General features: G+C 42.9%; 1 protein-coding gene across 2 annotated transcripts in view; it reads right to left on the bottom strand.

Moving 5' to 3' along the window:
- The window catches only part of YEATS2 (YEATS domain containing 2), a 98,182-nt gene that overhangs the window by 10,995 nt on the left and 73,514 nt on the right, over positions 1–13,673 (bottom strand). For both annotated transcript variants that reach the window (XM_060172048.1, XM_060172049.1), the window contains 7 exons: positions 12,417–12,670; positions 11,279–11,437; positions 8,183–8,359; positions 6,963–7,146; positions 4,031–4,159; positions 3,446–3,544; positions 1,551–1,653 (listed from right to left, as the gene is read on the bottom strand). In XM_060172048.1, coding sequence (XP_060028031.1) covers positions 1,551–1,653; positions 3,446–3,544; positions 4,031–4,159; positions 6,963–7,146; positions 8,183–8,359; positions 11,279–11,437; positions 12,417–12,670 — 1,105 coding nt within the window. The remainder of the gene's footprint in view (positions 1–1,550; positions 1,654–3,445; positions 3,545–4,030; positions 4,160–6,962; positions 7,147–8,182; positions 8,360–11,278; positions 11,438–12,416; positions 12,671–13,673) is intronic.

Raw genomic sequence — 13,673 nt, 5'->3', positions numbered from 1 at the left:
CTAAGTCATCAATAAATTGATAAGCTATGTTGCCATGTATCTATTTGCACAGATAGCCTTCTTTATAAACAAGGAGTACATAATATGGGCTAGAGACAGCTGCTCTGGTCGGGCGTGTGCTTTAGCCCAGATCTGAGTCCCAGCACCACCTGGGAGATGTGAGGACATGGAGAGGCTATGGCACTGTAGTCTCTCGGTCTCTTTCTCTCAACAAAGTGACCCAGACACACACGAGGTACCCACATTACAAAACATTAAATCAACAAAATGACAATGTCAAGACTAAATAAACAGACTAAATAAACAGGCTGAGTGGTGGCATACCTGGTTGAGCGCACAAGTTACCATGCACAAGGACCCAGGTTCAAAACCCCATTCCCCTAGCCGGGCATGGTGGTGCGTGCCTGTGGTTCCAGCTACTCTGGAGGCTGAGGCTGGAGGGTTACTTGAGCCCAGGAGTTCTGGGTTGTAGTGTACAGTGCGCTATGCTGACTGGGTGTCTGCACCAAGTCCGGCATCAATATGGTGACCTCCCAGGAGCGGGAGACCACCAGGTTGCCTAAGGAGAGGTGAACTGGTCCAGTTTGGAAATGGAGCAGGTCAAAACCCCACTCTCCACATGCACTGGGGAAGCTGTATTAGCGGTGAACCAGTGCCTCAGGTGTCTCTCCCCCTTCCCTCTCAGTCTCTGTCCTAGCAAAACAAACAAACAAACAAACAGATTATACCTCATATCTGCGAATTCACATGGTTAAATGTGCATGGAACCTTTCTGCAGTGTGACCGTGGCTCAAGTAGTTCTACCAGAAAATGCCTCCTCAGTCAGTCAGTGTAACTAGCTCAGGCTGTTTCCCGTCAAGTCAAAGTGTCAAGCTTCTACAGTACTTAGCATCTTAAGGTTCTTCCAGATATATGGTCAGTGGTATTCCTAACCTAGAAACTAGGAAGTGTCTGGAGATATCTCTGGAAGCAATGAGTGGGTGTGGTCTATTAGAAGGCAGTTGTGTAAAACCTGACCAGTGTAAGGATACTCAGACACAGAACGTGTCCACATTCTGTAATGAGACCAGGAAAATTTTCTTGCTCACATTTTTTTTTTTTGGCTTGCTGGAGCCTTGCACTTGCTAGATTCCATTGCTACTGGCAGACTTTTCTTTTCCCCTCTAATTTCAGGGAGAGAGAAAGAAGGAGAGGGGGAGATTGCAGTACTGTTTCAATGCTCTTGGAGCCACCCCCAAGTCTGTGCACTGGTGCAAAGGGCTTCTTGAACATGGTAAAGTCTTGTTTTATCAGATGAGCTATCTGCTGGTTCTCCTTTTTTTGATCTAAGCAAATTTTATCTCACACTTCTGAAGCCACAGGTCAAGTGCCAGTTCAAGTCTCATCACTGTGTGAAAACAAAGCCTCCTGAGTTGTGTATCAAATGGTAGCACAGCCTACTGAACAAAGGGCCTAACCCTAGACACACTCACACGCCAAAGGGATGGTTTCTAAAAAGCCATCACAGTAACACTAAATGCATGACTTTTAGAAAAATCTGAAATAATTACTTAATGACATAGGTTCCCAGCTCAGAACTTTCTTCTGTTTTCACTGCCGTCTGACTCTCCTGAGAAAGGCAGCTTGGCACAGGCGTTTCTGGTTCCGTCTTTACTACAAGGGAAGAACACGGAGAGAGAGAGAGGAGTTAAGGATCAATGAGGAAGAGTCCCAAGCAGTCAGAAACAAAAGTTATTCTACTGACACTTAGGGAGGAAACTGCACTCCAGCTGTTGTAGGGACATAGGCAGAGGTGTGAGATGGCTCCTACCATCACAGGGACGACAAACAAGAAGGGCACGTGAGCCGGAGTCTTGGGGGAGGCAAGCCCAGGCTCGCGATGAGGCAGAGTGACAAGACATGTATTTTTGAGTTTTTCTTGAAGGGTCACCCACATAACTGTCAGACCGTCACATATACACAGACACACTCAAAGTTTTAACACCCATTTGGACATCATCAATCCAGTTAAGAACACCAACACTCAGCACTACCTTTGTGATCTGATACACAAGGCAGAAAGCAAACTCAGACCTGCTATTTTTGGATGCAGGCAAGCAACACAGTAGGCAATGTGTATACTCTGGGTAGGACTTCCGTGTCAATGTAACAATCAAAGGTTTTGAGGGAGCTGTGGTTTGAGTTCCACTCCATTTTGCCCTCAATCAAGTGAGGCCCCCAATGTCAGTACAACTCATTTTGCCAATCTTTCCCTTTATGGTCAGTTTTCTCACATATTTTGCTTATGAAATAGCTCTGGTCAATATCCTCATATTGTCTGGTATTCTGCCATTCACATTCGGGTCTGTATCTGTGGGGAGTTGGTGCCAGGAGCCCTAGAAAAATCTCCAAACCTGCAAATGCTCTCGTTCCTCATATATATATATCTGCATGCAACCAATGGGACACATCCTTTGGAATATATTTCAAATCACCTACAGACTGTTTGTACCTAGCACAATATATATAGTTGTTATATTATTTATGGAATAGTGGCAATGGAAAAAAGAAGTCTGCATGTACTTGTTCAGGACAGACACAAACACTATATGTAGGGTCAGTTTTCTGGTCATGACTGGCTGAATTCATGGAAACAGACTCCATATACTTAGTATCTTCAAACTTCAGTTTCCCTGTGTGCAAAATAGATGTAATACCATCCTGGAGTACCGTGACACTCAGTCATTCATATAAAGCAGCTGTCAAGCACTGTGACTGGAAGAAGAATTTCAGGCTCTCCTTTGAGGTAGCTATCCTCATGAAGATGACACAGATGCCAAGATGTGCCGCTCTGCTGCGCTGTGCCATCCTGGTCTATTCAGGAAGCACCTCCCACCCCACGAGCCTGGTTAAGTGTGCTCTTGCCTAAAGTTCCTTTACCACAACTACACTCCCTTGAGTTGGTCTACTTCCACCAAATAAGCTACAGTTCCCTTAACCAGTCTGTACTTGAAAATGCTTCCAGAAGGAAAAACAAACAAATAAACACAACAAAACTTCAGGTTTGCTAGGCTGAATTTCATCTTTCACTTCCCAGACCACCCCCACCCCGCCCCCAGCATCTATCAATCACTGCCTGCTCTCTAGTGCAACTCTCTTCAACCTGATCACAAGTCACTGGAGGGAAGAAACGATACACTAGATACTCCCCTCCATGTTTTTCTTTTTATTGCCTCCAGGATTATCGCTGGGCTCAGGTGGGGAGCCGGGGCTCAAACCGGGAATCTTATGCCGGTCCTTGCGTTTTGCACCACCTGCACTTAATCCACTGCGCTACCGCCCAACTCCCAATAGCACTTATTTTCAAAGTGACTGGACTCACTCATAGATACTGTTCATGGAACTTGAGTTACTGCAATGTCCTGAATACAACTTCTTGGTAACAATACTGTGAGACACCACATACCTTTTGGGACTGCTGCTGATGCAGGGCTGGGCACAACTGGAGCCGGAGTGGCCACTGGCAGAACAGCGGGGGACTTGTTGGCAGAAAATGACTGAACCACTAACAGACCAAAAGGGAGGAGAGGGTAGAAAATATACAGAGATTCACTGAATGAGAATGATCCCACTTCCAGGTGACAGTCCCATATTAGACATAACATAAATAACTTACAGTACAAAAAATGACAGGGTACGTGGTCTTGCTTTAAGAGTCGTCTGACATGGGGGTTTCTTATTATTGGCACTGGGGTAACTGGAAATGGGGACTTGTCTACAATAACTAAACTAATAAAATACACATCCAATTCACCTGTAACCTTATCAATGCTTACAGTCTCCTCCGTCAACTTTAATTTTAGAAATGGGCATCTGGGAGCTAGTGGATCACTAGGGTTTACTTCCAGTCCTATCGTGATGCCCAAGAGTTCAAGGTGCCAGGCAGTACTGCGGTAACTAAAGGGAGGAGAAATCATCAACAACAGACTATGTCTTTCCAAGACAGACCTGAAACAACCTCATCTGGCTGGCCCCTGGCTGAAGGCCTTACCCTTATTCACAGGCATCAGGATAGTCTGCACACCTCCAGATGTGTTCACACTGAGTGGTTTGAGCTGGCTGGGGATCGTCAGGACAGCTTGTTGGGGGCTGGACTGGCTGGAGTGAATCTTTAACAGACCTAAAGTAATTTGAAAGAGGAGGCAAAACTGAAGATGAAACAGATGCCTCTGTAAGGATCCTGTCCTCTTTAGCATTCTTGCTTTCTCGCAGGAGGGACATTTATTCGTTTAGTAAACAAAAGAGCTGGAAGTGAGTGCTAAGAGAGGTCTCACAATGAGGTGACAACAATGACTTATTTTTAAAGTGTCCTTACCCTATAATCTTACAGTCATGTGGAAATTTTTAGCAAAGTAGGATAGGAAGAAAAAATCAACTTAAATTCTACTACGGAGACAACCAGTATTAATATCTTGAGATAGTGCGTTTTCATGTTATGACATAAAGCTGTTACAAAGTGAATGCAAAAAGTTATGTTTTGATTAGCAATATTTCCCTCTACTTAAAACCCTTAGTATTATTATTGCTGTTATTATTATTATTAGGTTCCTAATTAAAAACTTTCCCTAGCTCCTGACTGCCTAGAAGATGTTTTTAGAATCAGTTTCAAAGCCAGACCTTCCACCTTCTGCACCCATAAATGACCCTGGCTCCATACTCCCCGAGGGATAAAGAATTGTAAGAGCTATCAGGGGAGGGGATGAGACACGGAGTTCTGGTGTTGGGAATTATGTAGAGTTGTGCCCCTCTTATCCTATGGTTTCTGTCAGTGTTTCCTTTTTATTAAAAAAAAAAAATCAGTTTCAAAGCATTCAGGGTTCATTTCAATCTGGTCCCAATTTATCTGCATGTCTACAGTATCTCTATGTGTCAAATATTCTTTCCTCTATCCATCATCATCATATACATACATGATATATTTTTCATTTCTTTACTTTCTTAAATTTGATAGGACAGAGAGTAACTAAGAGGGGGAGGGTGTGGGAGGGCACCTGCCGCATGGCTTCATCACTTGTGAACCTTCTGTTTTGCAGGTGGGGACTGGAGGCTTGAACCTGGGTTCTTACACACAGTGGTAAGTGTGTTCAACTGGGCACAACGCCACCCAGCCCCACAGTATAGTCTTTTTTTTTTTTTTTTAATATTTTTACTTATTATTAGATAGAAAATGAGAAAAGAGGGAGGGAGAGGGAAAGAGGGAAAAAGAGAGAGAGAGAGAGAGGGAGAGGGAGGCGCCGAGGCCGAGACCTGTAGTACTGCTTCACCACTTGTGAAGCTTTCCTCCTGCAGGTGGTGACCAGGAACTTGAACTTGGATCCTTGTGCACTATGATGTGTGTGCCAGTCATCTTTGTTCCTTTGTTTTATTAAAAATATTATTTATTAGGTAGAAATGGAGAAATCAAGAGGGAAGAGGGAGAGACACCTGCAGCTCTGTTTCACCACACAGGAAGCCGTCCCTCTGTAGGTGGGGGCTAGGGCCTTGAACCTGAGTCCTTGCACATTGTAATGGGTGTGATACCACCCAACCCCCCCAAAGGGTGAGATTCTTCACTTGTCATTTTAGAAAGTGCATCCTATTCCACTTTTTGTCACGACTGCTACACTCCTATACAAATATAAAAATATTATAGGCATTCAGAGAATGAAAAATGAGAAAAGGCTTTTACTGTGAGAGATAAGACACCTGTAGACCTGCTTCACTGCTTGCAAAGTGACCCCTCTGCAGGTGGGGAGTCGGGGCTCATACCAAGGATTTATTAAAAAAACACCTGAAGATCAGGGTTCTTTTAAGATGATGGAAAGCAGTTGGTTGAATGAAGGGAAGGAATAATCTTAAGAACTTCCTAGAATAAAACTTTGATAAGGTGCTGGGTGGTGGCGCACCTGGTTGAGTGCACATGTCACTATGTGCAAGGACCTAGGTTCAAGTCCCTAGTCCCCATCTGAAGGGGAAAAGTTTCATGAGTGGTGAAGCAGTGCTGCAGGTGTTTCTCCTTCTCTCCCTATCTTCCCTTTCTCTCTTGATTTCTGTCTCTATCCAATAAATAATAAATAAATTAAACAAAAACTTTAATAAACAAAAAGCCCTTTCTAGTAAGGTAATCTTGGCTTCCAAGCCAATAAATGTTTTAGAAGTTTCTATAAAAAAAAGGGGAAAAAACTAAATATAAGTTGACTGAATAAACAGCAATTAAATGACAAAGATCAAAGATAAAGAGAAAATACAAAGTTCAGCACGAGAAAGGCAGAACGCTGCCTATAAGGGAATCTTTCTAAGAATATTAGCTGGTTTCCCAACAAAAACTGTAAAGGCCACAAAGAACAGGCAGGGTAGAGTCAAAGCTGTCTTTACTCAAGAATACTCTATCTGGGAGTCGGGCGGTAGCGCAGCAGGTTAAGTGCACCTGGCACAAGCGCAAGGACTGGTGTAAGGATCCTGGTTCGAGGCCCCGGCTCCCCACCTGCGGGGGAGTCGCTTCACAGGCAGAGAAGCAGGTCTGCAGGTGTCTGTCTTTCTCTCCCCCGCTCTGTCTTCCCCTCCTCTCTCCATTTCTCTCTGTCCTATCCAACAATGACGACAACAATAAAACAACAAGGAAAACAAAAGGGAATAAATAATAAATAAAAAAAGAATGCTCTATCTTCTCAGGTTTGAAGCAGCAATGAAGAGCTCTCCAGATAAACATACGGAATCCTCTCCCACTAAAGCATCCCTACAAGCATTAAGTATTAAAGGGACTTACCTACCATGGAAGTACTGTGCATAATTTTACCCCACTCTTCTTGCATTGCTTCTGAGACTGTCTTTGATCTTTGCTATCTTAACTGCTGTGTTTTAATAACTTAAGACAAAGTATTTTAAAGACCTCCCCAAAATATTCTAAGCCAAAGATCATGAACAGAAAACAGGCTACAACTGACCTGACACTGTGGCTTTTCCGGAGATGGGGTTCGGTGTGGACACCAGGGACGTGGCACTGATAACAGACGGGGTGGCGGTTTTGCAGGTTCCTACGGTGGTCTGGCTCACGCACACTTGCTGCTGCCCAGAAGTTTTCATCACGGGACCTACAGTAGATGACGCACTGGGTGCTGTTCCTTCTGACTATTCATTCACATGGCCAGAAGTAAGTAAAATTATGAGGGGGAAAAAGTGTTTTAAAAAAATGAGCATAACTAGCACACTAAGTAATTTTTATCTATTACTATATGCCACCACCTATGAATACATACCAAAAGGTAATACCACTTTAAAAAAGACTTTTAAAAAAAAAATTATTTATTCCCTTTTGTTGCCCTTGCTGTTTTATTGTTGTAGTTATTATTGTTGTTGTTGATGTCGCCGCTGTTGGATAGGACAGAGAGAAATAGAGGGAGGAGGGGGAGACAGAGAGGGGGAGAGAAAGACACCTGCAGACCTGCTTCACCACTTGTGAAGCGACTTCCCTGCAGGTGGGGAGCAGGGGCTTGAACCGGGATTCTTAAACTGGTCCTGGGGGTCGGGCGGTGGCGCAGTGGGTTAATCTCATGTGGTGCAAAGCGCAGGGACCGGCGTAAGGATCTCTGTCCTGTCCAAGAACAACAACATCAGTAACAACCACGATAAAACAGCAAGGGCAACAAAAGGGAATAAGTAAATAACTATTAATAAAATTTTTTTTAAAAATTGAGTATCATTCAGCTATAGAAAGGAATGAAGTAGTGGTAGATGCTACAAACACAGCTAAATAAAACTAGGTCAAAGAAGTCAGATGCAAGAGAGCAGACTGGAGGTAGCCACGCTGGGCGTGAGGGGTGAGAGGACTTATCATTGAGTACTGTTTTTTTCTGGACTGATTTTGTACCAGAGCTCTGTTCGGCTCTGGCTTATGGTGGTGGGGGGACTGAACTTGGGGCTCTGGAGCCTCAGGCTGAGTCTCTTTGCATAACATTATGCAATCTACCTCTGCCTAAAACAGTGTTTGATGATTTCACTTCTGCTGCTAAAATACAGAAAAATCATTAAACTGCATACTTGGAAACAATGAATCTTATGGCATATAAATTATATTTCAATTTTTAAAAAGCAATATAGTTCACTGATAAGTCTACTTGAATTTTTAATGTTACATTATGATTTTCTACATGGGACTAATCCTTACCTGTTGTGCAGGGCCATTCGCTGAGAGGGTCAGAGCTGGTGAAGTAGCAGTTGTGATTACCCCTCCTGCTACTCTCAGCATTGTGGTTCCAGGCTTTGAGAGCTGTGAAGTGGCCGGCACAGTCTTCAATGTGCTATCTGATATTTTCATCAGAGATGTTTGTCCCCCAGGAGCTGCCTGTGGAAACCAAATGGATTTATGTAATAATGTTGCTGGCTAACAGGCAAAATTTACTCCCTAGTTACATATACATCAAGAACTCAAGAGTCAATAGAACATCCAGTGAAGTCTTGCTGACATGTACTTAAGTTTAACCAGGTATGCCACCACCGGGCCCCACAGTGAAGTCTTGCTAATCAGAACTATGTGATGGGGGCCAGAAGGTGGCACACTGGGTAGAGGAGAGACACGTTATCGTGCTCTGAGACTCAGGGTCATGCCCAGTGCTGCAAATGTCTCTCCCTACTCTCTCAATTTCTTTTTCTTTTTTTTTTAAAGGAGAGAGAAAAAAAAACCACCAAAAATAAATAAATAAATAAATAGAAAAAAGAAAAGAAACAAAGAAAGGAGGAAGGGAAAAATAAAGTTATTGGGAGCGGTAGATTCCTCAGGCTGGCATCGAGCCCCAGTGATAATCCTGGTGGTAAAACACAAAAACAAACAGCAGTTATATGAGGTGCAGTTTATGCACCAAGTTCCCAAGGATTATAACCAAATCAGAACCTCGTGCTTTTAAACCCAATGCTCTAACCCCAGTAACAAACACAATGTGCTTTGATTTTTCCTTCTTCTTATTGCCACCAGCGTTATTGCTGGGGCTTGGTACCAGCATTACGATTCATTGCTCTCAGCCATTTTTTCCTTTCTGTTTTATTGGGTAGGATAGAGAAAAGTTGAGAGGAGGAGAAGGAGGAGAGAGAGAGGGAGAGAGAGAGAGAGAGAGAGAGAGAGAGAGAGAGAGGAAGACAGACATCAGCAGACCTGTTTCACCATTCAAGAAGTATCTCCTCTGCAAGCTAGGAGCGGATACTCCAACTCAGGCCCTTATGCATGGTAATATGTGTGCTTAACTGGGTGCACCACCACCTGGCACCCACAATGTACTTTTAAAACTTGAAAGTCAAACTGAGAAGGATCAGACTGAAATGGGTAAGTTAATTAAACTTTGTGAAAACTAGTGGTTACCAGAGGGAGGGAGCATTAGAACGTTTGTGGCCTGTGCAGTGAGTTGTATACACAGCTATGTAGGAGTGAAACTATATTCTGGAAGTCTTAAAAAATGTTAAACCAATGTCAACATAATAATATGTGACATAATATTTAGAAAATAACTAAGTTCAAATGGTGCTCTAGGCTAGTTTAGGCATACTTAAGAGCTATTCAAGAATTGAACTTTCAGTGGTTTAAATCAAGGCAAACTTTTCCAGTAAGTAAGCAAACATTTCTAGCTCTACAGACTATCTGAGCCCCATGCGACTCTTCAGCTACTGTGAGGGCAAGAAATGAACGTGGCTGTGTGCCAGTTAAGATGTTATTTTTTTAAAGATTAAAAAATATTTATTTATTCCTTTCTGTTGTTCTTGTTTTTATTGTTGTTGTCGTCATTGCTGGATAGGACAGAGAGAAATGGAGAGAGATGTGGAAGACAGAGAGGGGGAGAGAAAGACACCTGCAGACCTGCTTCACCGCTTGTGAAGTGACTCGCCTGCAGGTGGGGAGCCGGGGGCTTGAACTGGGATCCTTACGCCAGTCCTTGGCTTTGTGCCACATGCGCTTAATCCACTGTGCTACTTACTGCCCAACTCGCACTAAGATGTTATTTTATAAAATTAGGAAGAGTTGGAGTAAGAAAGAAAGAAGACAAAAAATAGAGAGAGAGAGAGAAAGGGAGGGAGAAAGGAAGGAAAAGAAGGGTGACTTATAAACAGGTGGGATGTTCCCCCAGGAATGCATAATTGATCAACATTTAAAAAAACAATATAATTCACTATATTAACAAATAAAAAGAAAGAAAACCCCTGAATGTCACAACAGGAACAAGAATAAGGTGAACAGATCTCCGTGGAAGTGCACTGCTTCCTGGTGTCTGGTATCATTCTGTTTACATCATCCGGTGTCTATGGAGCCTCAGGCAAGGAAGTGTCTTTGGGAAACTATTATGCTGTCTCCCCAGCCCTCCTTCTGTGCTTGTTTCATTTGGTAAACTTTTGCGATCTAGTTAGAAATTCTCAAACAATGAGGACACCACCCATCACTGTTCTTTGTAGAAATGCAGCACACAGATGCTGCAGCCAAGACCAACTAACACATCACTCAGTATCTACCCGATTAAGTCTCTCCAGAGAAACTTCAGAATGAAGCATCTCGGGCCAGGTGGTGGTGGGCCTGGTTGAGCACACATTACAACGCACAAGAACCCGAGTTCGAGGCCCCGGTCCCCATCTGCAAGAGGTAAGCTTTGCAAGAGGTGAAGTAGTGTTGTGGTGTCTCTATCTCTCTCCCTCTCAACTACTCCCTTCCCTCTTGATCTCTGGCTGTCTTTATCCAGTAAATAAAGATTTAAAAAATAAAAAGACAAAAAAAATAAAAGAAAATCCATGTTTCTTCTCAGGCAATAATTGTCACTTTTTTTTTCTCCTGCAAAGAGAGTAAATTCTGTGACTCATCACGCTTGACATTTTGTTTTGGCAAATTTTATTTTATATTTTTATTTTGTTTTATTTTACCAGAGCACTGCTCAACTCTGGCTTATGGTGGTGCTGGGGATTGAACCTGGGACTTTGCTGCCTCAGGCATGAGAGTCTCTTTGCCTAACCATTATGCTCTCTCCCCCCATCCTGCAAATTTTATAGTTCAACAGGACATTGCTGTTTTCAAATCTAAATAACACTGGTCTTTCCTGTTCATAACACTGGTCTTTCCTGTTCAACTAATAGCTCCCCAAACTTCAGACTTTTCTTATTTCTCTATATTGTCTTATTACCTATTTTCTTACATGATCCTAATTTCTAGAGATAAGCACTGTAAAACCACATGCAGATAAACAGACGAGAGAGCTACCACACCACCATGTTTGGGAGGCAGGGATGTATTTACCTGGGTGAATAAAGTGGTTTTTTGTCCAGAAATGACTTTCAATGTTTGCTGCCCTTGTGCAGAAGCTGTGCTGACTCCCAGTGTTCCCTGGACCACTGAACCTGGAGCCAGCTGTTTTCCAGATGTCTGGGGGGATGGCTGGCCAACTAAAAACGTGCCCTAGGTTAGGAAAAATAACTTAAATTAGGTTAAATTCCAATTATGTCTTAAATCACCAGATTCCAAATGATAAGCTATAATGCTCCCCTCCTCCAACTCTTAATCTTGCTACCAGTCAGAACAATGGACAGCAGTCCTGTGCTCACCGTCACTACTGACAACGGCCCTGTGTCTCACATCTTCACAGAGAAGTTATGCAGATTTGTGGCTGGAAACTTAGATCTTTTCTTTGATCCATACTCCCAGAGGGAGAAAGAATAAGGAAACTTCCAATGCAGGGGAGGGGAGATGGAACTCTGGGGGGGGGGGGAATTGTATGGAATAGTACCCATTATACCACAAACTTGTCAATCATTATTAAGTCGCTAATAAAAATTATGTATAAAAAATAAACTTAGATCTTCAATGTTACTCCTCAATGTTCTACCTAGTTATTCAGAATGATATTTAGTTATCCTTTTGAACAAGAATCTTTGGAACCAAAATTCCATTACACTGCTTAGAGTGAGAGGGAAAGAAGGAGGACCCATTTCTAGTCCTGAATCCGACCTAACCCTAAGTAACATCACCTGGTATTATCGCTTCAGTTTCTCTCCTATAAAATAAAAAATGAAAATTATTTTTTTTTCTTATTAATGCTGTTTATTACTTTACAGATACAGATGTAGGAGAGTCAACAGCAATAGTGCATTTCTTTTCTTTAAACTTCTCTTATATACTCTGAGTCAGAAGAGTCCAAACTCAAGTGCTGTCATTAGCATAGGAAAAAAATTGGGGTAAGTTACTTAGGTCTTTCTGAACTTCTATCTTCTCTCAAAAACAAAACAAATTCCAAATAATATATTTAAATATATATAAATACATAAAATATTTGTGATGTTAGCACTGATCCCAGAGCTGTAAAGTAAATCCACTGCGATTAGAGGTCATTATTGCAAAGACTAAATGTTTTAAAGAAACCAGGAACAAGTGGCTAGACCTGAGGTGTCTGCTTGAGGATGTAAGATGTGTACGTCAGGTGCTGGGATATCCCTCCGGGGGCGGCGGGACTCTGGGTTCCTCCAGTTCCCGTGCCTGCGCCTGCGCCTGCACCTGCACCTGCTCCTCCTCCTGCGCCTGCGCCTGCTCCTCCTCCTCCTCCTGCTCCTGCTCCTGCTCCTGCTCCTGCTCCTCCTCCTCCAGTGCCACTGCTGCCACCACCTCCACTGCTGGCAGCTGAGCCAGACTGGAGGTCTGAAAACACAACGGGTGACAGAAGCATCATCAAAGTGTCAAGAGAAGCCTCAAGAAAAAAAAAAAAAAAGCAACAAGAGATGTTTTCTGTATTGCCTCCTTCTTATTCACCAATAAACCTATTCTGTGACAAGAGAACTTCCTAGAAGCAAAGACTGAAATCTGTTCTTTAAATGACTGACTAGTTCGGCTGGATCTCAGTACAGTGAAGAGCTTAATCTTTCACAGGTATTTTGACTCAGTTGCGGGAAGCAAAGAGTACCTAACACCGACATTTTCTCGCTATGTGTTGACTTTAACCAATTATTTGAATGTGCTGAGACAAATGCTTCTTAGGGTTTTTTGGACATCTGATTCAATGTCACTGAAACTGCTAAAATTTAGTTTACACTTACTTTTATATTATTCTCTTTTTTCCCCATGGTCCCCACAATGAAAAAAAATAGAACTTTCCTCACATTTGTAATTACTCCAGGAGCAGCTGCGCAGTGGTGCACCTGGTAAAAGCACTGTTACCACGCCAAGGACCTGGGTAAGCAGTGCAATAGGTCTCTCTCTCCTCCCTCCTCCCCTTCCCTGTTGATGTCTGTCTATACAGTAAATATATAAACATGTAACCGCCACTGGGTCTGTTTTTTTACAGTCTACTTAAAACCTTTGGGTCCCTTTTACCACCGTTTAGGTGAAATAATATATACAAATGACAATCCAAGACACCCTCTGGATGAATCTTGGATCTCATGTGTGAGAGTCTAATGCTTTATCCACTGTGTCACCACTCTAGCTTAAATTCTGGAATACTTACATTTGTTTAGACATGTAACTTTCTGATAAGACTATTGCTTAGATACCAGATAAAAATGACGGTGGGTGGGGGTCGGGCGGTAGTGCAATGGGTTAAGCACATGTGGCACAAAGTGCAAGCCCCGGCTCCCCACCTGCAGGGGAGTCGCTTCACAGGCGGTGAAGCAGGTCTACAGATGTCTTTCTCTTCCCCTCCTCT

This window comes from Erinaceus europaeus, chromosome 14 (genome assembly GCF_950295315.1).
Source record: "Erinaceus europaeus chromosome 14, mEriEur2.1, whole genome shotgun sequence".
NCBI lineage: Eukaryota > Metazoa > Chordata > Mammalia > Eulipotyphla > Erinaceidae > Erinaceus > Erinaceus europaeus.
The sequence above is the reverse complement of the archived record's forward strand: the minus strand, read 5'-3'. Positions and strand labels throughout refer to the sequence as shown.